The sequence below is a fragment of the Ostrea edulis genome, chromosome 1, assembly GCF_947568905.1.
Source record: "Ostrea edulis chromosome 1, xbOstEdul1.1, whole genome shotgun sequence".
Lineage (NCBI taxonomy): Eukaryota > Metazoa > Mollusca > Bivalvia > Ostreida > Ostreidae > Ostrea > Ostrea edulis.
The window spans coordinates 88,179,256-88,206,062 of record NC_079164.1 but is presented as its reverse complement, the minus strand read 5'-3'; the positions used below and the strand labels follow the sequence as shown (position 1 = coordinate 88,206,062).

The 26,807-nt window shown below is 34.6% G+C and overlaps 2 protein-coding genes across 4 annotated transcripts; both read right to left on the bottom strand.

Annotated features, from left to right (window-relative positions):
- Positions 1-1,612: 1,612 nt before the first annotated feature.
- LOC125676102 (uncharacterized) lies at positions 1,613-11,377 on the bottom strand. 2 transcript variants are annotated; one of them, XR_008802876.1, is made up of 9 exons: positions 9,836-11,377; positions 9,453-9,616; positions 9,144-9,269; positions 8,780-8,929; positions 7,101-7,305; positions 6,085-6,177; positions 5,430-5,740; positions 4,841-4,918; positions 1,613-4,530 (listed from the first exon to the last, which is right to left on the bottom strand). XR_008802876.1 is itself a non-coding variant. In XM_056164824.1 (8 exons), the coding sequence occupies exons 5-8, from the start codon at positions 7,253-7,255 to the stop codon at positions 4,866-4,868; spliced, it is 612 nt and encodes a 203-aa protein (XP_056020799.1). In that variant the 5' UTR covers positions 7,256-7,305; positions 8,780-8,929; positions 9,144-9,269; positions 9,453-9,616; positions 9,836-11,377; the 3' UTR covers positions 4,651-4,865. The 2 variants fall into 2 exon arrangements, 1 of the variants encoding a protein (XP_056020799.1); XM_056164824.1 differs by lacking the exon at positions 1,613-4,530 and having other exon boundaries at positions 4,651-4,918.
- An 8,571-nt stretch (positions 11,378-19,948) lies between these two features.
- Positions 19,949-22,239, bottom strand: LOC125675580 (uncharacterized). 2 transcript variants are annotated; one of them, XM_048913324.2, is made up of 2 exons: positions 22,112-22,239; positions 19,949-22,031 (listed from the first exon to the last, which is right to left on the bottom strand). In XM_048913324.2, the coding sequence occupies exon 2, from the start codon at positions 22,021-22,023 to the stop codon at positions 20,059-20,061; it is 1,965 nt and encodes a 654-aa protein (XP_048769281.2). In that variant the 5' UTR covers positions 22,024-22,031; positions 22,112-22,239; the 3' UTR covers positions 19,949-20,058. The 2 variants fall into 2 exon arrangements, with proteins under 2 accessions (XP_048769281.2, XP_056020791.1); XM_056164816.1 differs by having other exon boundaries at positions 22,117-22,230.
- Positions 22,240-26,807: the final 4,568 nt, after the last annotated feature.

Below are 26,807 nucleotides of genomic sequence, written 5' to 3'. Positions count from 1 at the left end.
ATGTGCACATGCTAAATATGAAAGCAATACCTCTTATAATTTGAAAGGTATAACTAATATTCGATGCTAAGGTCACCAGGTCAAATATTATAGTGTTAATGGAAAGGTCTTGCCCTTATAGTTTTCAATTTCACCATTCATCCATCCATCCATCCTAGAAATGATTCTAGGAATGGGTGCGAATTCCTGACTAGATGAATTCAAATGCTGAAGGAAATCATAAGACATATTTTATCAAAATAACTGAATTTATCCACAAATGTGACAGTTATGGCCTCTGGTAGAACAAATCTATTATTCAAAAATGGTCTACATAATTAGAAAACACTTGACGGATGAGTAACTGAATGCCTTGATGGAGAACGACCGAACTACTGCTAAGATGTCTGGATTGAAATTGCAAGTCGGTGCCAGGTGGAAATAGTCTATCATGGCGTTCACCATAACAAGTCAACAACTATTCATTTTCCAATTACACAGTTACCAGGATAACTGAGGAGAACTGAGGTATTACATTATTCAGATATAAGGTAACAGGTTCTTTATGATCATGCTTGAGTGACATTTGTCTTGATTTGTGGAAGTTTTGACAAGTGTAATTACGAATGAGTACTACTTATAGTGCATGATCTTTCGTTAAATGTTAAGGCTGCGCGGTAATCGGAAGATATAATGGTACAAATGTATCATCAATCTCACCAATAGATGAATATTTAAAATCAATCCATGGTTTTTTTTTATCGGTAACGTTGTAACGTCAACTCTTAGCGATATGTTGTTTCAGTAACGATTGTTATAAGCACATACATGAGGAAAGCAAGCATCGTAAGTTGAGCCCAGAACTGCACTGCAGACGATTTAGTCTTACATCTCAAGAGAGTGATGTTAGCCCGTGGTATTGTTACCTGTATGAAAAAGGTGATGATAACGAGGAGTGATGAATGAAAGGTGAAGATAACGAACAGTGATCAATCTCATAACTCATAACTCCTATAAAGGTGAGGATAACTGACAGTCATCAATCTCATAACTCCTATAAGCAATATAGAATAGAGTGTTGGGCAAACATGGACCCCTGGACACACCAGAGGTGAAATCAGGTACCTAGGAGGAGTAGGTATCCCCTGTTGACCGGTTATGCACGCCGTGAGGCCTATGTCTTGATCATGTAAACGGAGTTATCCGTAGTCAAGATGAATATTCTTAGTTTTGTTTGAAGGAACACTTTATAAAATGAGATCTTGAGTTACAAGGACAATATGTATGGCTAATGCTAGTTCAGATCACTCAGAAGTAGGTTGTCGTTCGGAATGCCCTCTATTTTTTCATTTTCGTTCGGGCTCGTGGTGCATTGAGTCGTTGTCATAATAGATACAATATATATATTTTATTTTCTAATTCATACAGGAATATGAGGAAGACCAAATTTGTTTTTTTAATTCAATTCACCGAAATTAAATCGCCAAATAACTATAGAAAATAATGGTTATTAGATATTGCTTTATTTTTCTCATTTTGTTTTTCTCATTAAAAGTACATTTATTCACGTCTTGTCCCACAGGGGCTTCTTATCCATTTTGTTCTCAATCTATATATAAACCCTGTGCTTGTCCTGAGGAGTATAATACATATACGAATTCGACTTATTTAACATCACACAGAGGGAGATTGGTCTAGTGTCTAAAAATAGAAACTTAAGTTTATATACCGTGTCCAAAATATAAAAACTTAAGTTTATATAGGGTGTCTAAAATATAGAATTTTGTCTTATTTGACATCACTCAGAGGTAGCTAGGTAGGTATAATGTAAAAGTAAAGTAAAGTAAATTTTATTTAAAGTCGGCACTATATACATTCAACAAATCAAATACAAGCTCTGTAGAGCTTTTTAACCGACTATCACAAACATGTATATCAAAGTCAAAGACACATAGTATGCATGTACACATATACACAGACATATCACAGATTAACAAAAGAATACAAAAAAAAAAAAAAAAAACATTTCATGCAAGAATATACAAATACGAAAAGCATAGGATTAAGAGGGAGAAATAAAATACTACAAGCAAGAGTAAATGTATATAAAAATCATCACTAAAATTCAAGCCAATTAGCAATGTTTGTTGCTAATATCGCGAAAAGTGTAAGCTGTTTCAAATAGAAAGCTGGATAAATAGTATAAGAATTTTGAAAATAATTTAAATATAATTAAAATCAATAATAGTAGTAAATTAATCGTATAAATATTTACGGTGTCTAAGATATAGTATATAGAAATTTTACTCATTTCACATCACTCAGAGGTAGGTACAGAAATTTGACTTATTTCACATCACTGAGGGGTAGGATTTAAATATTTGACTTAATTCACATTACTCAGAAGTAGGTATAGAAAGTTTTCTTATTTCACATCACTTAGACGTAGGATAAAGTCCGATGTCAGCGATACACAAAATAGAAATTCGACTTATTTCGCATCACTCAGAAGTAGGAAAGTTCATGTATTTGTCTAAGGCATAGGATATAAAATCCTGACTTATTTCAGATCACTCAGAAGTAGGTTTTAAGAATTTGACTTATTTCACATCACTCAGAGGTAGGTTTTAAATATTTGGCCTATTTCACATCACTCAGAAGTAGGTAGGTTCATGTACGGTGTATAGAAATCTGACTTATTTCACATCACTCAGGGGGAGGTTTTAAATATTTGACTTATTTCAGATCACTCAGAGATAGGTTTTAAATATCTGACTTATTTCAGATCACTCAGAAGTAGGTTTTAAGAATTTGACTTATTTCACATCACTCAGAGGTAGGTAAGTTCATGTACAGTGTCTAAGACATAGGATATAAAGATATTACTTATTTAACATCACTCAGAGGTATGTTGATAAGTTTGATGTCAAATACACACAATATAGAAATCTGTCTTATTTCACATCACTCAGAAGGAGGTTTTAAGAATTTGACTTATTTCACATCACTCAGAGGTAGGTTTTAAATATCTGACTTATTTCAGATCACTCAGAAGTAGGTTTTAAGAATTTGACTTATTTCACATCACTCAGAAGTAGGTAAGTTCATGTACAGTGTCTAAGACATAGGATATAAAGATATTACTTATTTAACATCACTCAGAGGTAGGTTGATAAGTTTGATGTCAAATACACACAATATAGAAATCTGTCTTATTTCACATCACTCAGAAGGAGGATTTAAATATTTGACTTATTTCACATCACTCAGAGGTAGGTTTTAAATATCTGACTTATTTCAGATCACTCAGAAGGAGGTTTTAAGAATTTGACTTATTTCACTTCACTCAGAAGTAGGTTTTAAGAATTTGACTTATTTCACATCACTCAGAGGTAGGTAAGTTCATGTACAGTGTCTAAGACATAGGATATAAAGATATTACTTATTTAACATCACTCAGAGGTAGGTTGATAAGTTTGATGTCAAATACACACAATATAGAAATCTGTCTTATTTCACATCACTCAGAAGGAGGTTTTAAGAATTTGACTTATTTCACATCACTCAGAGGTAGGTTTTAAATATCTGACTTATTTCAGATCACTCAGAAGTAGGTTTTAAGAATTTGACTTATTTCACATCACTCAGAAGTAGGTAAGTTCATGTACAGTGTCTAAGACATAGGGTATAAAGATATTACTTATTTAACATCACTCAGAGGTAGGTTGATAAGTTTGATGTCAAATACATACAATATAGAAATCTTGACTTATTTCACATCACTCAGAAGGAGGATTTAAATATTTGACTTATTTCACATCACTCAGAGGTAGGTTTTAAATATCTGACTTATTTCAGATCACTCAGAAGTAGGTTTTAAGAATTTGACTTATTTCACTTCACTCAGAAGTAGGTTTTAAGAATTTGACTTATTTCACATCACTCAGAAGTAGGTAAGTTCATGTACAGTGTCTAAGACATAGGATATAAAGATATTACTTATTTAACATCACTCAGAGGTAGGTTGATAAGTTTGATGTCAAATACACACAATATAGAAATTTGACTTATTTCATATCACTCAGAAGGAGGTTTTAAGAATTTGACTTATTTCACATCACTCAGAGGTAGGTTTTAAATATTTGACTTATTTCACATTACTCAGAGGTAGGTTTTAAATATTTGACTTATTTCACATCACCCAGAGGTAGGTTTTAAAGATTGGACTTATTTTCACATCACACAGAGGTAGATAAGTAGGTTCATGTACATTGTCTAAAATATAGGTTATACATGTAGAAATTTGACTTGTTTCACATTACTATATATACAGTGTATAGCAGTTATCATTCACAGTAGAAGTTTTCACACATCAGGCTCTTTTTTGAAATATCAGACCCTCTTTCAGCACATCAGTTCTTTTCACCACATCATTTATCTTGCACACCAGGCAGAAGGAATGGGAATGGTTGTGGCTTATATTTCAAGGAACATTAATTCTGCAACAAGTCTATTAACATCTTCTTGTTGTTTAATTATCTTGATTAAAATCTGTAATTTCAAAACAGTTAATGTAAGTACAAATTAGCCGAATAAAAAGACAATCATCAGACAAATTACTCATCTAAGTTACAAATGTTTTAGAATAATGTATAATTACAAACTAATTCCTTTATAAACTATTTCAACATTTAAAATGAACAAAAACAATAAAACGTGAAGCATACGAACAGACTCTTTTTTAAAAGGACCACAAAAAAGACTGCTTAAATGACCTATCCACATGTACAATTATGTAGCCTAGGTGAGCAAAAAGTTCAACTAGTTCAGTAATGACAATCTATTTATTTGTAATGTTTACCTCCGGTATGTATATGTCTAGAGTATCATTTACACTGCAGTGGATTAACTCCTGTACTGTCTTTCGAAGGTGATGAATCTAAAAATATAAAATCCATAAATTCTTGAGTATTATATTAAATATATACAGATTATGCATACATTTGTTTAGTAAAGATATGATATGAATAATTACCATCTCCTCCGATAAAACCATGAGACCCGTACGAAAATTTGCTCACGTAATTTTTAAAATTTCCTGGCGTACCCATAATTCTGAAAGTCCAGCTAGATTTTTAACAACAAATCCTATGGAAAATACTGGCGTACCTGAGGCGTACTCCGGGCGTAATTTAGCTTGAATTATGCAAATTAGTACGTCTAGATTAATAAGTACGCCTTTAAAAAGAAAATACGCCTCAAAATTATCCCCCCTCCTTAAAGAAGAACAACCCCTCCCACACCTTTCGACTTTGCATGCTTTGATCATTTATCAGTAAAACCTTTAGCTTCAATTCAGGCCTACACAGATAAATGGATAAATGTGCTACGCCTCTGATATAACATGAAGTTGTGATTTTAAACTTCGATAAACTTAAAATTGTTGATACCTTGGAAAGTTTCCTCTACTGCACCTATTTCTGATGTATCAAAATCAGTCATGAAGAATTCTGGATGGCAATTTTCATTCCACTGCTTTAAATACTGCAGACCTCTTTTGATGGAAGCTTTTGTTTCATTCGCAGTAATGAAACACCCAACTGTAGAGTAGCCGACATTTGTGTTCACACATACAAAGAATGCTGGCAAGTTGTACTTCGTAGTTTTGTATGTGGCATCTAACAGACATATTTCTTGGCCATATATTTTCAGCAGCCTTTTCTGATACTCTGTTTGCCCAACAAAGAGAAATTCTTCAGTTCTGCAAAGTATTTAAATGTGCAATATTTTAGTTTAAATCAATTTGATATTAAAATTAACATAAGAGAGAAACAATGTTTTGGGGGAATGATTAAAAATAAAAGTTAGGTATGGTATATATAATTGCGAAAAAACAATAATTTTCCCAATTTCTTCTTTGTTGCTGAGGTTCCATAAAATTAATTTATGGGAAATCAATTCCAAAAAATTATTCTTATGTTCATGCAGTATTCTTTGAATCCCAGAATTAATGGTTCTATAAACACAACAATATACAGTTAACATATGTCCCGATGTCTTCTAAATACAGATTAATCCAAATTTTAACAAAAAATATTCATATACCCTGATATATCAAGATAAAAGCTGTCTTCTTCATTTGCTGCTATAAAGTTATCAATGATTTCTTTCAAATTCTCCTTGTCATCTTTGGAAAATCTGAAAAGTAAGAATATTTGTTATCTTAAACATAAAACATACATGATGCATGTATATACATTTTATATGTAAATAGAATTCATGTATACTCCCTGAACAAGAGTTCCAGGGGAAACAACACTCAACTGAGTAACAAATCTCAACTGAGTAACAACGACCCTGCATCAGAAGATCCATATAGCTCTAATAGTATTGACTTGACCAAACTTAAATCTACACTACATCAATATGACTAACAGAAAATTCTTTAATTCCTGTGTACATGCATTCTATATATGTAAAATGTGATTCTCAATATTAGTTCCACCCTAGCCAACTTTCCTATATACAGTATTTCCAATTAAATCTCTGAATCTCTATATATTTTAAAAGCCCAGCTGTATCTCCAGAATCCATGATTTGAACAAACTGGAATCGAGATGATTGCATATATTAATCAATATAAATATAACCATGATCCAGTGGTTCTTGAAAAGATTTTTTTCCCATATGATTTTTGGAAGAAAAAAATTAGGCCTTGTTGTTCTTGAAAACATTTCTTTCTTAACATATCACTATGTAAATGTTTGATACCCTAGCTACCAATGGATGCTTTGAGGCAGGTCATGATTCTGAAGAAGTCAAAATTGTGAAAAGTTTACAGATGGACAGATGGAGCCAGCCAATGGGTGATCAGACAAACTCATTTGAGCTTTCAGACTCAATGAGCTAAATATTACAAATAAAATACTGCTGTTCTTCTTTAAAACATATTTCATGTGACATTGACCTATTTAAAAAAAAAAGTTTTACACATGTAATATATCCAACAGTGAGTAGGTTCCTTGCATTTTTTCATTCAAGAAATAAAAGTCATTTTAAGAATATAAATCTGAACAGTAAAAACATATGATAAGGAATCTACAATACATAGTAAAAGATACCGTGTCTGTTCCTTGAAAGAATTCATTAGATTTCTAATATCTTTATCAAATGGAAAGAAGCGTCGATTTTCTTCATCAGTCATTTTAAGTTCCTTCCTGTTAAATGACTTGATGTGACGTCTCATTTCTGAAACTTTTGACACTCCTTCATCCATCAGATGTGATATTTTTTCCTTGATCACATTGTCGATTGGTAGACAAATACCTGCAAGTTATCAAAAGTAAACAACCCTGTAACTTACAAATGATCTCAGGCTGGTTGATTGCACAAATTTTTTTTCCCTACAATAATAATAATCTTAATTTTTATAAAGTCAGACATACAAACATATGGAGCACCAAATTAACAAACTCAAATAATTGAAGATACATGTATGAAATCATCAATTCAATTATTGCTCTCTTTCATTGAATTGAGCGCATTAAATCAATTATTGCTCTCATCAAATGAATTAATGTGCACTTCAATTCAATTATTGCTCTCATCAATTCAATTAATGCGCACATTAATTGAATTAAAGAGAGCAATAATAGATTTGATGCACGCATTAATTCAATTATTGCTCTCTTCAATGCAATTGATGAGAGCATCAATTTCGTAGAAATATTGCTCGCAATAATTAACTTAGAGCTCGGTATAAGTAATTTGATGATCTTTTAATTCAATTGAAGATATCTTTAATTATTTACAATGCTTTTGAAGAGAGCAACAATTGAATTAAAGAGATCATTAATTCAATTGTGGATATGTTGAATTGAAGATATCTTTAATTATATAGTTGCTTTCTCTAAAAGAATTATTGCTCTCTTCAAATGAATTACTAGTAAAGATATCATTAATTCAATCAAAGAGAGCAATGATTGAATTAATGCCAGCAGTAAATCAATTATTGCTCTCATCAAATGAATTAATGCACCCATCAATTCAATTATTGCTCTCATCAATGGATTTAATGTGCGCATTATATCAATTATTACTCTCTTCAATTGAATTGTAGCAGGCATCAATTCAATTGTTGATATCATTAATTCATTTGAAGAGATCATTAATTCAATTAAAGTGCACACCAATTCAGCTGAATAATTAATGCTATCATCAATTCAATTAATGTGCACAATAATTCAGAATTGAAGATATCATTAACTATTTGAAGAGATCTTTATTTAAATTGTTGTGCGCATCAAATGAATTGATGATATCTTCAAATAATTGAAAGATATCTTCAATTATTTGAGTTTATGTTAATTTGGCGTTCCATACACACAACAATGGTATATGCTAGCTATTTAAAGACTTGCACAGACGGGCACTAGGGGGTCATTTTGTGGGAGGAAACCAGAGTACCCAGTAGAAACATATGTGTTCGAGTGGACAACCACCATACCCTCTCACATACAGCCACTGTCAATTATGGGGTTTGAACTTGGGTCGCAGCGGTGAGAAACAGTTGCATTAACCACTACACTATCTGGAAACCCCATGTTTCTATTACTCTTACTTAATAAGGAAAGGAGGTGATTAAGGCACATCAGGCTTCTTGGCATTCAATTTGTCAAGTAAAACTAACTTTAGCAATCAAATGGTTTTAAAAGTATAATTTACATGTAGGTATGCACCTTTCATATAGTTTTCCTATTCTTCAGAATTTATGTTAAGATTGTGTTAAATATTGATCAACCTGTCCTGTCAAATGATTTTTGTGGCTCTCAATTCCTGGGGGGAAAATGTGAATTTCCTCTTCCCTGCGCATATCTTCATTTGCGGAAAGAGCCTTCTTCAATTTCTGCGCTTGTTTTTTTCTCTTCCAGACAGAATCATGGCCAAGGATCTGTTCAAATGATTGAAAAATATCCACAATTTTATATTTAAGATGCACGATAGTCACTTTGCCTACATTAGCCAAAAGTTGATCCCAGAGCATTTATGAAGGACAAAAAGAAACAATATATGATTTAAATAAACTTTAATCCATATCTAATCTGGCCAGTTTAATAAATTAAACGAAATTTTTACCAGTACATGTCTTATGATTACTGCTTTACCTTATAATCAGGAAATTTGAATATCTTTTTCATATAAATTCTGGCAGGGCAATCAAGTTTTTTTGTATTTTGTACCAAAGTCCTGCTCTTTTGTGTATAAGAATGGTCTTGGTCTGCTTCTATGGTCTGCAAATTTAATTACATACACTTGTATATAAATTGCAAGAATTTTTATTGATGCTTAAATATTGATATGAGATTAAAGTTAAAACATATTCAAAGTTGGAAATGCATCTCAAAATAATTCAATGAAATAATCCTGAAGAAAATATGACATGTAACATAAACTCAGTGTGAGACTCAGAGTACCTTCTCCATTTGGTACTTCTTCTTTTTCATAGTATTTCTGTCCGGCCCAAAGTGACATTCTCTGACATCAAAACCAAAAATAATGAATGGCATGCCATTACAGAATACTTTAACACCCTCCTCTTGTCCCTTGTCCTCCCAAAGCACTCTGTGACCTTGAAGGCCTATATCGTATAAAAGTATACATTTTTTTAATGTGTAATAGAACTTGTGTCTGCTATGGTGCAGTTCAGATGTAAAATTATTGCATACACCTAGTTTCTTAGTTGGTATTTTCATTTAATTAATTCAACCAATTAGAAACGAGAGGTATTATTTAATTATGTCAGAGCTTGGCTGAACATTAAGAATTTATACATAATTGCACGACATCGAGTACTTACAATCCAGATCATGACCAAATCCTTTATTTCGCCTAAATATTGTAAATTTAGTGATGGTGTCTATTTCAAACTCAGTCACTAACTTTTCGACTTCTTCCACCGTGTTGACAACAACATATTTTGGCTCATTCCCAGACATTCTTCTACAGGGACAACACGAACGTAAATATTCAAATATTACTACTGCTATTATTATGTCTAATAAAAATACTAAAAGACACTTAGCTTCGTGAAATATCGGATGGAAATAATAGCAGTTTACACAAAATTGCTGATTACTCAATTTACTGCGATGAGTGACATGATTTCGGGAAAACCGAGGTGGAATAATTCGATTATCGAACTCGATGTTAAAAAAATAGAGGCATTCCGAACGGCAACCTACTCCTGAGTGATCTGAACTAGCACGCACCAATATGTATGATCTGAGAAAGATAGACGGCATGTGCCTTTCGGATGAGGGGATACTGGTTGTTGAACGGCACACACGTTGAATTGCAGTAGTCACAGTCTAGAGTGCATTCAATGTCCGACGGAAAAATGCCCAGACACTCAAAGTTAAGATATACATATTTTAAAACAATTGTTAGGCACCAAAGTCAGCTTATTTGTTGTCCTCCGAATGTTCGGACTTTTGTTGAGAGAGGGGAGAGAGGGAGAGGATGGATATTGTTCGTGTATATTGACACAGGATATAGCGCTTTTCGGGTCAAGTTTGTAAATGCCACGTGCGCCTAAGTAGTGAATGGTCAATTATCAGCAGGGAAAATGATACAATAACATGTTCATTGACTCCTTTTCATTAATTCATTAGGGAAACATTCGCTTTTAAGTCTGTTGTCGTTACATGTAAGGAACTGATTCAGGGTGTTTTGTGATAAGCAAGTCCGATCAGTGAGTTGTTCTTAAGGAAGATACTTTGATCCTGAAGAACATATTTTGATAAGATTTAGATCTGGAAAAACTGACATCAAAAATTCAAAAATTGCGGAACGAATGAATAAAACAACAAATGATTAGCAATATATAATGTTACAAGTCTTGTACGAGGCCACGTTTTGTTAAAGGGGCTCAACTTTTTTACAACCTTGCCTTTTTTACAATTAATATAGATACCTGCCTTTCTAATCAGAAAGCGAAACGGACATGTACGATAAAGTGATGAAAAGATGGTCTTATCAGCCAACAGTGGGTTTACAATATCGAAACTTTCCCCCAACTATATATATATATATACGCATCAGATTATTGATGTAAAGAACAAGTGAATGACGTCTTAACAATGCTTTAACAGTGAATTGACACTTCATTACGTTACTATGTCTTTGTTGTGGATAGAAATGGATACTGACTGTAACATTCTCTTAAATAAATAGCAAACACTGATTCATACATTGAAATTGTTATGCATCAAGTTAATATCTAGATGAACATTTATGCAGCTTCGTACATGTAACTCGATAGGCAATTTCCTATAAGGAAATATCAAGGTCCAGAGCAGCATTCTTCAGTCATCTACAATTGTAAAAAAAAAAAAAAAAAAAAAAAAAAAAAAAAAAATCTTTGATGTCGAAAAAAATGAAGTTATAAGAATGAAGATAACGAAGAGTGATCAATCCCATAACTCCTATCAGCAATACAAAATAGATAGTTCGGCAAACACGGGTCCCTGGACACACCAGAGGTGGGATCAGGTGCCTAGGAAGAGTAAGCATCCCCTGTCGACCGGTCACATCCTGATCAGGTAAACGGAGTTATCCGTAGTCAAAATCAGTGTGCCAAGAACGGCCTAACAATCGGTATGAACATGTCATACAACATTTGACCCAATGATAGATTGTATTGACAAACTAGATCGTTATAACGACCATAGAATTTGCGAAATGCTGACTTCAATCGAGACTGTTGAAACCCCTGTACCATCAACTTGTTTATCAGTAGCTTGCCTCGATTTAAAAACTGACCATACGCAGAACAAGCTCTTGCGTATCGAATCAGTTGAGAGATATAAACATCATTTGCAGGTGATAATGGAATATTGCTACATCAATATGGAAAATTGACGATGAAGAAGCTGAAATCATCCCGTTTGTATGGCAAGCCCTTTTACTATTTATTCGAAAAATAAGATATCTCTTTGAATTAAAGAGATATCTCTTATTTTAAAGAGATATCTCTTTAAAATGAGAGATATCTCTTAATCGCCAAAGCAAATCTTACCATGATGACTGGGGTGTTGCTAAGACGCGGAACGGAAAATGGAACGGAAAACGGAAAATATATGCAATAATGTCATGAGGAGGTCAACATTTTGCAAAATCAAAAGGCTTATTTTGAACAAGGAATGCAGAAATTACAGAGAGAACAGAAAGTCATCCTCAGAATCCACCATTTCATATTGATACCTCATACTAAAGCATTATTACATGTATGTATTTTTACACGGTGTGTTTTTCGGATGAATGTACTAAAAGGCGTTTGCTTAATATTTTGCATATAGTAAGTTTTAATAAAAATACTAAGCAAGCGCCTATTGGCACCATCTTTTTCCCTGGCTTTGTCACCCCCCCCCCCCCTCCACCCCCCCTAGATTTTGACAGTATGTTGTTTCATAAATGAAGAAAAAATAAATAAGGTAACATACTGAAAAGACTTGAATTATAATTTATTACTTTATTCTGGCTGGTATGGTAAGAAAAGATTTTATGAACCCATCCAATGAATAAAAGGTACACCCCCTCCCCCGAAAACAACATTGTAAAAGATAAAATAATTCTTTGAACAATTTTCCCTAAACATAGCCTTTTTAAATCGAACGTGCTTTTAATCGAACTAAATTTGAATTTAGTTCTACACCTGGTACAATATACATTTATGTATCAAATCAAATTTTAAAGCGAACGAGTCCGGCGAAGAAACAAGTTTTACCTCATTTGGGATGAATCTATGCGAAAGTTCGTACATTTACCGATATCCTGCGGATTAGTGTTGAAACCTAAGAGATACAGTGCGAAAGAAAGATTGAAACAAAACCAATGTTAACTAGGGTGAAGTTTACGACCAATAGTAAGAGGAATTAACAGATTTATTTCATAATAATATGAAGTAGCTAAAAACCTAACACAGAATTTATACTTGAATGGAATTAAAAGTCATCTCATTCTTAATCCAAATGTTAAGCTATACAAGTATTTAGTTTAAAAATTAACTGCCAGAAGTCCTCACTATTTAGGAATGGAGTGTTGCGGTTAATAAGTCTCCTGTTAGCTAAAAAAATGATAAATCAGACAAAAGATGTTTAACTTGTTGACTAAATAAGATCATGAATTATTATTGTTTTATACATATCACACTCCTTGTTGTAAGTACACACATACACGGTATTATGTGTAAATAAATGTGCATGTGCGTTAATGACGTTTTGCCACCGGGGGGGGGGGGGAGAGAGGGGGGATAAACCACGTGTGTTCTTTTCATTCTCTACCCATAGGTTAGGTGTCACTGCTCGCTAACACTCCTGTCATTGCCAAAATTTCAAAATTCTTGTAAAATGCCTTGTAAATTCTAAAACTAACGTTTAACTAAATTCGCTTAATCATTTATGATGTAAAATTTTAAGATAAAGTTGTTTGATCGCTCGTAAACAATTCCCAAATTGTTGATTTTAATCAAAATGACACCCCCTCCCGATTTTTACCGTTATTTTATCTACACTAATCATTCTCATTCTTAAATTTCGTTCCGTTCCGTTTCCATTCCGCGTTTTAGCAACACCCTGATGGCTGCAATTTTGCTTTCACCGCATGTGAAATGTATACAGGTAGCAAAAAAACAAAGACAATAAATTGATGAAATATGCGTGCTAGACTAGATTTCGCCTCTCGGCAACTTGATAATGTTACCCTAACCACCTCTTCAACCTTTCCCGCCATTTAAACACTAGAAGTATTTGCTTGGTTAAAAAATAGGGTTACATTATTTCAATGACAATGCAACAGGGAGACGTCATTATGATCACCGGGGGGGAAATCTAAAGAGATATCTCTTTAGGTTAAAGAGATATCTCTTTTTACATTGATAGAAAGAGATCTCTTTACGCTAGAGAGATATCTCTTTCACTTTGAGAGATATCTCTTTAGCTTTGAGAGATATCTCTCAAAGAGAAAGAGATATCTCCCAAGCGTAAAGAGATCTCTCCCAAGCGTAAAGAGATATCTCCCAAACGTCAAAAGATATCTCTCTAACTTACAGAGATATCTCTTTAACCAAAAGAGATATCTCTCTTATTTAAAGAGATATCTTATTTTACAAATAAATAGTAAAAGGGCTTGCCATACGTTTGTCATACAGTTGAGTTGTCAGTTTGCCGGTAATGTCTACTTTCAATGAAATATCTAAGTATGAAGCAGAAGTGGGCGACTCTGTGGTGTCTTTTATTTCGAGCTCACGGGGATATATCAAATCGACATATGAATGAAAGTTATTGTTGTTAATAGGCAAAACTTCGTCGATATATCTAAATGTCGAATTGAAGACCACAGCAAGATATTTTTTCTTCTCACATAGAAGTTTCTGAATAAATTCTGCTTCATATGAATATAGAAACATGTCAGCTAACAAAGGAGCACAATTCGTGCCCATGGGAATTCCAACAGACTGTTAGAAGACTTGATCACCAAAGACCACGAAGATATTGTCAATGAGGAACTCGAGCATATTTATTATTACAACTTCAGAATACTTGTGCGTGGAATCAGAGTGGTGTTTAACAAAGTTAGTTTTTGGATGACTGATCACTAGATGTGAATAGTTCCTTTTTCCATTTTTGTTGAAGAAGCAACTATCTATGATGTCAAAAAGTTTAGTCTTTAATTTATCGTGAGGAATGGTCGTGTATAGTGATGAAAAGTCATAGGTTTTGATGTTATTGATTTGGGAAAAGTTTTGCGATTTCAAGTTTACTAAAAATTCTTTAGAATTTTTTAGAATTCACATTTGATTAACATTACTTCTGGCATATGTAGTCGTACAGTAAGTTTGAAGTTTCTCCTTCACAGCTGTGAATATTTTCGTGAGGAGCAAAGATAGGGAGGGGGTTTGGTAGAGCATTTACTGGATCCAGCAATGTATCTTTGTTTGTAAGGGTTTTTATGTAGTTTAGGAATCCAGTATAGGTACGGTAACTCATATTCAATCGACCCATTCACTGGGATATTAAATGGACAGTGATCAATCTCATAATTTCTATAAAGAATACAAAATCAAGATTTTGGCAAACACGGACTCCTGGACACACCAGAGGTGGGGTTAGGCGATAGGGAGAGTAAGTACCCCGTATTTACAGGCCACACTCGCCGTTAGCCTCATATCTTGATCACATAAATGGAGTAATATATTAGAATAATTAGAATTCGCGAAATGTTGATACTCGCTATCAGATCAGCTGGGAGACATAAACACCATGTGTAGGTGATAATGGTATATAGGAAGTTGACGAAGGTAAGCTGAAATCATCACGTTTGTCATAAAGATCAGTTGTTAGTTTGCCTTTAACATTTATGTTTGATACAGACTGAGGATAGTATCACAAATACTCTTATCTACTTATTCTCTTATACTGGTTGAACCATCGTGATTGCAGGCCTAGATCCATAATTAATATTACGTAACTCAGGCAGGTAACTTGGCCTTCTTGAATGTTGTGACTCATTTCGTTCCTGTTCAATATCGATCAATACAAAGTATAAATAATGAGTAACAATCAAGTGGTTGACTTTGTACAATATTCCTACATCCATTCGCTCAGGTTGACTTTGCTAGGGAGAGATCACATGAACCACGTTATACTTGAAAGTTAAGAGCCTACAAAGAGAGAACTAGAATATTAAATCCAAAAACATCGAGAATACAAATTTTACGAAGACGAAAAAGATTTGAATTATAGATATGAATTCCAGATATCACATCCTTGTATTGATATGCCCTAACAAGCAAGTTATTCCTAATTGAAAAGGAAATATGTTCATTCGTACAGCACCGTGTTACTAGAATTGTGAAGATAAGGAATGTTAATCAATCAAATATATCGTATAAACAATAGCAATCTAAAACACGGCAACACAGACCCCTGGAAACACCAGAGGTGGGATAATGTTATCACAACTCCCCTTAGACACATTATCCCACCTCTGATGTTTCTGACCGACCACACCCGCTTTGAGTTCGCTCTCTTGGTCAGATAAATGGAGTAATCGGTAGACAAAATCAATATTAAAAAAGACTAACAATGAAATATATCAGACGACGATTGACCCAACAACAGACTGTATTTACAAACTGTGATGACAAAGACTTTATAACGATCTTGAAAACAGCTATGTAGAATGGAAATCAATTGGTTGTCTAATTTACCAGTATTTCATGTTTTGGATGTAGTCGACATTAATCATGTCACATAATACATACTCAATGTTACAAATATCAAAGTACTGCATGACTGTAAGAATTTTGAATCGATTTAAAAACTCTTGGCCTTTATTCAAGTATTTCTATAGTACTCGAGTTTGAATTATTCAACACCTATTCGCAATACCGTGTAACAGCTCAAAAGGCATCAAGGAAGCATATTAAATGAACTGTATGAAAGCTGAAGAACTGCAAAATCGAGAATTTATATACCAATCAAAGGTTAGACGTTTAAAACAAAATAACGCTTAGTACTACAAATCAGTCTCAATTATGCTGCATTCCAGGAAAAGCTTTGGAAAAGTGAACATATTTTTGAAAGTGACAGGGAAACGAGGAACATATCATGAATTCTTGTCGCGATTTATGCGACTCGAAAATCTTTACGATGATGTTGAATTCATCCCAAGTATGCAACACGATTTTGTGCTTGATGGAAACTTCTCGTGCAGTCTGGAAGAAAATACAATCTACAGGACGTACCTGGCTTTGCTTGAACAAAACATGAAATCTAACAAGATTAAAGAGTTTTTCCGCAAATTCAAAGTAACAGTTCTCAAGAGAATTCCAGAATTTGGTGGATTCGGGGGTGGATCTTCCAATGCGGCTACATTTTTACAGATGGCGAATGATTTGTGTTGTCTGGGACTGGGAACAGAGGAATTGTGCCATATAGGTCAATCCATTAGTGCCGACCTTCCATTCTTTCTTTACAATGCGGAATGTGCAAATGTGTCGGGAATCGGAGAGATTGTAGAAGTAATCGACGAAGCAGCGTTAAATATCAAATACATCACACCGACAATAAATTGTAACACTGGTAATGTGTACCGCAATTTCCGAGAAAAGCACTACAAAGAACTTTCTTTAGAAGAGTTTGAGGAACTTAAGACTAGATCCTCTATGGATATTCTACAAACGTTTGATGCCCGATCAGCTAATGATCTGTGCGAGTCAGCATTAGAACTGTATCCAGAATTGGAAAAATATATAAAGCAGGGGTGGTTTTTAACAGGAAGTGGTAGTTCCGTGTTTGCATTAAACGTATAGCAAAACTTTGAATATAATGGGTCATGATTGAGAGCACAATACATACCTTGTAATGATGAAACACATTGATAACTGATAATTATAGTACATGCAATGCAAAATTTACAGGTTTTTTTAATATTCTTTTATTGCAGATCAAAACTAGTTACAGCTGTCACGTGATTATCTAATCTTTCATGGGTAGAAAGCTTTGGGTTGATGTCTATATGTTTGTTTTTGAAATAGTCATTATAACCCGCGAGGACAAGCATGGCAACGGATCTGTATGACAACGAGCCAGAATATGGTGTTCTTTGACAAAGGGTCGTACTGAAGTTCTCCAAGTCTGAGAAAGTTTCGAGCAAGTGTGTTGTATATATGTCATGTTTTCTCAACTCATACTGGACAAACACGTGTTTCATGAAAAACAATGGATGTAAGTAAATACGAGGGCATGTTCCAAATCGCTGTTCTAACTGATTGAGTGCATATAGAAGAGGCAGGTCCAGGTTCTGGTCCCTGTGATGTTTTGTGATAGTTATACCTATAACACATTCTTCAACATTCCTTCTGTCTCTATTCTGAACACATAACATAAAAGATTTTTCAATGTTGCCCTCCATATATGTTATGAAAGCATGATGTGTCCAAGAGTTCAACCTGTCCGTGTCCTGTGTATTGCCGATAAAATATAACTCTACTATTGGCACAAGTTTTGCCGTAAATTCCGTTTGTCTGCAATCTTTGAGTATTTCCCCTGTGAATTTATTACAATGGCTTTGAGTAACTCTCAATTCTTGCCAGACGTGGACAATCACGCTTAAAAGCCTAGTCAAATAGCCATCTAGGTAACTCTTAAGGGTTAACTGAGTTACCGGTCTTACACTTGCCTCAAGTGTTGAGAGTTTCATGAGGGGAACTTGCAATTCAATTTGAAGTAGCGTTTGGATGCTCTCTATTATCAATTGTTTGTCGGACAGAATACGTGCGTATGAACATTCTCGTTCATGTGTTCTTTTATGTCCAGGGAATATGTTACAATCATCCAAAAAGAAATGTCTGACAGTTCCTTCCCGAACTGATCTGCGGATAATGGCCATCAGTTGCATTAAAAAAGACAAAGGCAAGGTGTCTTCCCAGTACTTGCTGTCCTCTTCTTCAACCATCCAAAACAACAAATATTTCACATGAAACCATGAGAGAAGGTCAACAGACGATAGAATGCGTCCAAAAATATACTTTGCTAAACCAAAAAGACGTCGGATGGAATTTGGTAGAGTCTTGAAACACTCAATTTCAACCATTGAAAATGAAGCTCTGAATTCCCTATCTTGAAAATATGACTTTGGTTCTCCAGTGGGAATCAGGAAGACAGGGATTTTATTATACACTGTCATTCTCCAAGACCTTTCAAACACCGTTTTGTGTTTTCCTCTGTGAATCCAGGATAAAGATTTTCCAGGCCATTGTTTTAGCTTCAGACATGGTACTACATCGTACTCATTGATGACCCCCTTTCCGGGCACTGATGGACACATACTAGAGTGGGTTTCCCTCCGTATGTACTGAAACCCACTCACACTTAATACATTTGCTTTGAATACCATTGGCACAAGTACATATTGATTTGAAAATTTGTCCATTTCAAAGGCAGGAGTGGTAAATATTTCGTTTAACTTTTCTGTCTGTATGAGATCATCTCTATAGTTCCTATTAACCATAATTCGACCATAATAGCCGTCATTTGATGTTGGTTGAAAGAACATGTTACCGTCTGTTTGGAGAGAAACTGTAATGACGCCCACTTCTAACATGAAATCGATATCGGATTGAGTGCCATTCGGACATATTCTAGTTTGTTTTTCCACCCTGCTTCCAGATCTATGCTGAATTATAACCGAGTTTTTCTCCTTATTTTTGGACCACACCTTATGATGTAACAGTCGAATTTCTTCCACCGTGCGTTGACGGGAATCTAATGCTTCTAAATAGGTTTGAAGAACCGAGTTGAGTGTATCCTCTTCCCACATCTCTGAAACACAAAAACATGGACATATTTTTTGTGACAGTTCCATATTCAATAAATACATGTATTATATAAAACTGTTTGTCTTACCTTTACTTCATTTAATAAAACTGGTAGCATGTCTACTTTTACAGATACAGTCCGTGCATCATTCTGATTAATTTTTATCAGTATTCGGTATTACAGAATTGAATGATAACCCACTAAGACATTTTACAGATCAGCAATTTTATACAGAATTATACAAGTGAAATGATAATTCCCACAACCCAGCTTACAGATTTTTCTCTTTAAACTTCAAGATATATTATCAAATGGAATGAGTACTAATTGGTTTATACCTTACTTGATCATTGTGTAAAGTTTCTTGGTTTGTTTGCACGCTTTCCAGAGTATAGCTGGCTGTCATTAAGAATGTACATTTAAATAGTCAATTGAAAATTATCAAGCAAGCCACTGGACTTTTTAAAAGGACATTGCATGATTTAAAATTTACAGTTATTTATGACCTGGAAAATCCATTGAAGAATTCACGATCGTATTATTCCAATTACGTATGTTATATTTTTAGAGCATAATACAACACTGTTACAATCCTTTCAAAATTTATAGAATTTCCAGTAAAATCTAATTGTACAGGCATAGTCTCACTTTAGTCATTTTTTCATAGTTCATCGTAAAATGTATTGAAGGTAGGCTTCAATTATCGTAAATCAAAATTTGTGGCAAAGGCTCTATGATTAAAACTGTTAATACTTTCACTGTCCATGCCAGTGAAAACAATGCTGTATCGTTCTAGCATCTGTCTGTATCCCTGTAACAATAATATTGCTGAGAATCTGTAAGACAGTCGTCCCATATAAGGCTCTCGGTCAGACAGGCAGACACACAAGTTTTTGAGAATATCGAAATCTGACTGATCTGGAGTTTTATCCATTGTCTTTAATCTAACTTGGATTTTTAGATGTTGTGCTAGGAAGACAGGATCTAGATAAAATCGGGGACATTTGTGTTCTTTTGAACTTTCCTCCAATGTAGATATAACATAGTGAAGAGGGTCGTCCAGTTCAAAGTCTTTGTGATAGCTTGTAACCGAAATACCTATGAAACCCGATTCGTTCAGATTTCTTCCATACTCCGGTGAAACGTCTTGCAGAAATCCCAAGGTGTGTTGGAAATCCTTATGTAGGTATGCTTCAAAAGCAATGTGAACTTTTCTACTGATATTATCTGCTAAGGAACACGTGTCCAACGATGTATCAATCGTTATTTTTGAGTTATTACTTGTATCAAGTCTCTCAAGAGTTGCATTAACCATGGAAATCATTCGGTGAACATTTTTGTTTCCTGGATATTCAGAGAACAAGTTTTGCATTCGAGAAACAGCAATGCCAAGGTTATTTTGCTCTTTATTTTCGTATAAAGAATATATTATCAAACTGATTAGTCTAGTCAAATAGCTGTTGATGTAGATGCATTTTTTAGATCCCGTCTGTAGTATCTGAATTTGTTCTACAGCCATTTTTATCCATGTTTCATCATCACTGTCTGAAATAAGCAAGTCCCGTCGGAGAAGTATATGCAATTCATCTTCTATAGTTTTATCCTTTCTATCAAGAGTTTCGATAAGTTGTTTGACTTTTTCTGTCCTGTTTATTTTGTGGAAAGGGAATATGTTGCAATCCTCAACAAACATGTGTTCAACTCTTTCTTCTTTGCATGCATTTATCAAATTGTCAAAATAATGTAATAGATCCTTTAAATAATCACAACATGTAAGTTTCTTCCCATTGAATTTATTATCGAGCATGCAGAAGAAAAGTGTTTTAATGTGGTAAGAGTCTAATAAATCTATAGACTCGAGTTTCATTTTATAGACATACTTTATTAATCCATAAAGTTTTCTTAGATAGGGAGACAGTTTTTCAAAGCATTTTACTTCCAGAAGAGAGAAAGAAAGTCTGAATTCTTTGTCTTTCTCTGGAGATGTTGGATTTCCTGCCGCAACGATGAACAAAAACTCGTTCTTCAACATTTTTGATCTGAATTCTTTGTTTAATGCTTTGTGTTCAGAGCAAACGTCTTTTGCCCATTTAAGGACAGTAAGTGGCCATTGAGAAAGTCGAAGACATGGAACAATATCGTACTCATTCACAGCCCCTTGTCCCGGGACGGAGGGACTGTTCAAAGGTGGCGTGGCATCTTTTCTATATTCAAATTTACTCATTTGTACCACGTTTTCTTTGAATGGTCCAGGCAGTAACAAATAGGCATCTTCCTCATCGCTCCAAACGAAGACATTTTCTGTGAATATATCAGAATAATGAGGTCTGTTCATTAGCTCCAATTTTGTTTCCTTTGCCACAAATATTTTCCCGTGAGCATTTGATGACGCGCTAACTTTCCAATACAGCCCTATTCTTTTCTCTGTTTCGACAACTACCCCTGTTACCTCGAACTTGTAATCCACATCGGTTTGTTTTCCTATTGGAAGTATTCGACACTGTTTCTCGACGCGACTTCCTGCTCTGTGTTGTTTAATGATGGGATAAACTCTGCTCTCTTTCCAGATCTCGTGGTGCATCTTTCTAATATCATCAACTTCTCTCTGCCAGTCGTCCAAAAGGTCGACATATTCTTTCAAAAGGTCGTGAAAAGTTAGGGCCATTATCTATCCTAAAACAAAGAAATCAGATAAGTTATGACCAAAGAAGAATTTGCATAGATAAAGAGATGATACAATTTCATTGCCTTACTTTACTTCTACTTGTATATCTTCCACATAATGAGGTGTATAATCCGTCTAGAGTTTGGAATGAAAAGAGAACCTTCGTTGACAGGAAATTGCGTGTACTATATATTTTCCATGTAAATATGGGTCTTTTAAATGCAGCTGTTCCAGGAAAAATCAATCCACGCACACTAACTAACAAAGAAATGCACATGAAATGATTGCACAACAAATAACATTGGTGTGGATCAATTCATTTGTTTCATGTATATTTTAAAATACGCGTAATACGTCACATTCTTTTGCATGAACTATTATGATAAATCTATCGAAGAGGCATTATCGTCTAAAGTTGGTCATGTCGAGGAAGGGTCAGGACTTGATATTGAATTTTAATGTGGTTGCAACGTTTTAAATTTGATTTTTAAAAGATTAACGATCATTAAGACCTGAGGGTTTTAAAACTCCAATCACAACCAAACCAAAATACATAAGAATGAAAGTATCACAGACTAGTAGAACAAAAGAAAAGAAAGAGTAGTAGATTAATCGACACTGGATCAAAAACCCAAGATGATATTTATTCAAATGATGCTGAAGAAAATAGCACAAAACCTTTCAGCGCGATATAGAGCAACATGATATTCAATAACTGAACATCAATAAGCAAAGTTCACCAATTTCTTCCGGAAGAATGTGTAACAAATCGAGTGTTATGATGGTATGATATATATATATATATATATATATATATATATATATATATATATATATATATATATAATTGGTACCGTATAAGTTTTACATATATATATAATCCGATAAGAAAGAATTGATATCACACACTCAAAATAATTAAAATGAAATTAGAAAAGCAGGAAAACATGCAGTTCCAAAGTAAATAATCAAAATCATCACGTGAATATACTTTGAAATTAACTGCATATTTTCCTGCTCGTATATATGTGTGTGTGTGTGTGTGTGTGTGTGTGTGTGTGTGTGTGTGTGTGTGTGTGTGTGAAAAAGTGAAAAATAAAATTGGATATGCAATGGAATAATTAATGTTTTTATTATGTTATTTTGACATTCGCATTAACATTCAGTGTCGTTAGTGTAGATTTTCAAGAAATACGAAATATAGTAATTTTAAGACACGTGCAAAGGTATAATGCTGTAGCCGATACAAAATTTTGTCTCTCCTTCACATTTATACAGACTTGGTATACTGGCCATTTGTTGGTGTTTTATTCATATTTTAATTACTTTTAAATTTCTATATGGCTTATTTCATTCTTATGAAACAATTTTAGATTATTGATATTTATAGAATTATGTACATACAATCTATTATTTACCCTGTAAATTACAATGAAATGTGTATTTGATAAAGAGTAGTCTGATTTATACAGATTGGGTGTGGATGAGCTGTTCCCCTCAACCTGTAGAGCAAACTGGCAAATTTATTGCATGTAAATCCTTTATACGGCATATAATTCAGCAATATTAATTAAAAATTCAGTTTGGTAAAGTGTGAAAGAGTTATTTCTCATTGTGTAAATCCTCTCACAGCCGTTAGCACACAGAGACTATGTATGAGTGTGTGCACGTCACGCTTTGTGCTGAATCGAATAAATTCTTCAGTCATCAATCCAACAATAACTTTAAATCATTTAAGGGACAGAAATTGATTTGATACTCCTGTATTGTTGTACTGTAATGTTACTTCATAATAATCCTTGTAGGGTTTTGAGAAGGAGATGAAATGCCCTGGGAGACCACGTTTGTCCATAGTGATTTGCCTCGATGGAATTTTTATGAAGTTTATTAGTTACAGCAGGACAATTAGCCTTTATCTTTAAAAAAAAAGTACTGTTTGTCGTATGTATTTATGTACGTAGGCCTACATGTCTGTGTGAATTTTTCTTCATCTTTTTTTTTTTTTTTTTTTTTTTTTTTTATCCTTTTCTCATTATTATTCTGTCAATTTTACCAAAAAAAGCATGACAGGGCTGCTGCAACAGACGTCTTCACGGGTCTACATGAAAATTTAGCAGTACACACATCATGATACTAAACTCTTTATGTACAATAAAAATTTTGTCTTTGCGAATTGGAAAAAAAACTAGTCTGTTCCACTCTAGATTCGCCTAAAACTATTTATTTCTAAGGGCAATATCTATGAGTAATTTTAAATTAGCCACTTTTGAATTCGTGCCGAGCATAAGGCGTCAAATATTTTATAATTCTGTTGTAACTATTGCATGTTTTAGTATTGTGTTGAACTACCTTCTGGTGTATTATAATATACCGGTATCACTTTTACTGTTATATTTCTTTGTACTTTGCAGATCGCCGAGCAATTTGGGGAGGCGATAGAATTTCCATCAAGCGTGTGGGACGCTCGATATAAGGTAAACACGTCGCTATCAAGGCTCCCAAGAATTCTGGTACCTTGTTGTACTCCTCAGCTTAGTTGATTCAGAGAAAAATTTCGTCTGGGTGGACATCATCAATAATGGTTCCTCTTCGAACAGTGAAATCTTTTTAAAACGCTTCCCGTCTCAAGCCTTGCTTTGAAATAGGTGACATAGGATCGCGAAATGGCTTGTGAGCTAGGATCAGGCTTCTCGGATTCAACTGAAATGGAAAGGACGTTTGAGTAGTTATCCGAGGGTGTCCCCATCGTCCTCTTCAGCCTCTGGGCATGGAGCCTATTGGTAGAGAGCAAACATGATAAAATATACAAGTCATATCAGGTTTAACAGGAAGCAAATGTATGGAAAATGAACTGAAATGGATGGAATAAAAATTCGCAAATGCTACTTTGCCGAACTATGTTTAGACAAGTTGCGGACGGTCATGTGTTACTTAAGGAAGCTAAAGTTCTTCAAGTTCCATGTCTGACACTCCGCCGTCTAGACATTCTCTTTCTCAGCCTCTTATATATAGTCCTTCATGACTTCCACCAAACCACCAGAAGCTCACCTGTAAGTTTAACAAATAAATGAAAAACAACCATCAATGCGTGATATATTCGGAAGTGCAATAGTTATATGACAGGTGAAGATACCGAACAGTCACCAATCTCATAACTCCCACAAGGTATACAAAAAAGCGTTGGGCAAACACGAACCCCTGGATACACCAGAGGTGGGACCGACGTTAATTGTTGAAATATTGTCAAAACACCGTAAAACCGCAATTAATAAATCAATCAAAAACAGTGGTAGGATCGGGTGCTTAGGAGGAGTCGACCGGTCACACCCGCAGTGAGCCCTATGTCTTGATCAGTGAAACGGAGTAGTCCGTAGTCAAAATCAGTGTACCAAGAACGGCATAACAATCGGTATGAAACACGTCAAACAGCATTTGACCTAATTACAGGTTATATAGGTAAAACAAATCATTATAACGACCCTAAAATTCGCGAAATGCTGACTTTAAATGAGACTGTTGAAACCTGTAACATCAACTTGCTTGTCAGTAGCCTGCCTCGATTTAAAAACTGATCATACACAGATCAAGCCCTTGTGTATAGAATCAAGGTCCGTGATATCTCCATGGCCATGTCGGGTGGATGTCACAGAGAGGAAGACAGGATCCGCGGTATCTCCGTGGCCATGTCGGGTAGCGGTCACAGAGACGACTACAAGATTCGCGATATCTCCATGACCATGTCAAGTAAAGGTCACACAGAGGAAGACAAGATCCGTGATATATCCATGATCATGTCAAGTAAATACCATAGTGAGGAAGACAAGGTCCTCGATGTCTCCATGACCATGTAGGGTGGGTGCTACGGAGGAGACTGCAGGATCCGCGATATCTCTGTGACCATGTCAAGTGGGGGCCACAGAGAGGGGACAGGGTCCGTGGTGTCGCCATGGCCGTATCAGGCAAAGGTTAAAGCACAGAGAGGAATTCCTTTGCTTGATGTGGTCCTGGATACATCGCGGTCTTTGTCGTCCTTTCCGTGATCTTTGCTTGGCATGGTCATGGAGATGTCGCGGACCTTCTCTTCCACTCTGTGATATTGTGGGGAGAGAGAAAAACTGGTGGAGACTGAGAGGGGTGATGAGAGAGAGAGAGAGAGAGAGAGAGAGAGAGAGAGAGAGAGAGAGAAGAGTGTGATGTCATTTGATACAAGTATTGTAAAATCGATCATAACTAGGTTGTATTGATATAAAAGAGCAAGATCAAAATTTAATGTAAAATATAGATAATGATAAGTGTATTTGCCAATCAGAGTCTGTCCAAGAGAAAAAAAACATGTATTCCATTGATCATCATATTTACAATGCAATATTGATACCTTTTGTATTACATAAATTAAAGATATGATAGATCTTAGGAGCTCCTGTACCTTTGGACAATCCCAAAGCAGATTACTAATTGTTTCGTCACTATTTTTGCATAAACAACATAATTTGGTGTCTACTTTCCCTATTTTGAATACGAATGAATTTGTAGTTAAAATGTAGTTTGTTAATTCTAAACTGTAACCACTGCAATTTAGAATTTTTTGTATATTGAAACGGATGTGAATTAATCTTTTCCCATTGTGAATCTGAAATTTCAAGATGCTTTCCCCATTTCATTTTTCCTAATGGAATAATGGTTTCTGCAATTAGAGTATCATAGATATGCTTAGTTCCTTTTTTACTTGTACAAAATATTCTAATATTAAGAGGCACAATAGGTCTGGGATTGTTGGTTTCCAT

What these genes read in the sequence shown, in the direction of transcription:
- LOC125676102 (XM_056164824.1), bottom strand. Translation starts at nt 7,255, where the DNA reads ATGGATGAAGGAGTGTCAAAAGTTTCAGAAATGAGACGTCACATCAAG. An exon ending in TCTTTCAAGGAACAGACACG is followed by an intron (nt 6,178 to 7,100) that starts GTATCTTTTACT and finishes CTTACTTTTCAG; the next exon opens with ATTTTCCAAAGATGACAAGG. An exon ending in AGTAGAGGAAACTTTCCAAG is followed by an intron (nt 4,919 to 5,429) that starts GTATCAACAATT and finishes TTATATTTTTAG; the next exon opens with ATTCATCACCTTCGAAAGAC.
- LOC125675580 (XM_048913324.2), bottom strand. Translation starts at nt 22,023, where the DNA reads ATGGCCCTAACTTTTCACGACCTTTTGAAAGAATATGTCGACCTTTTG.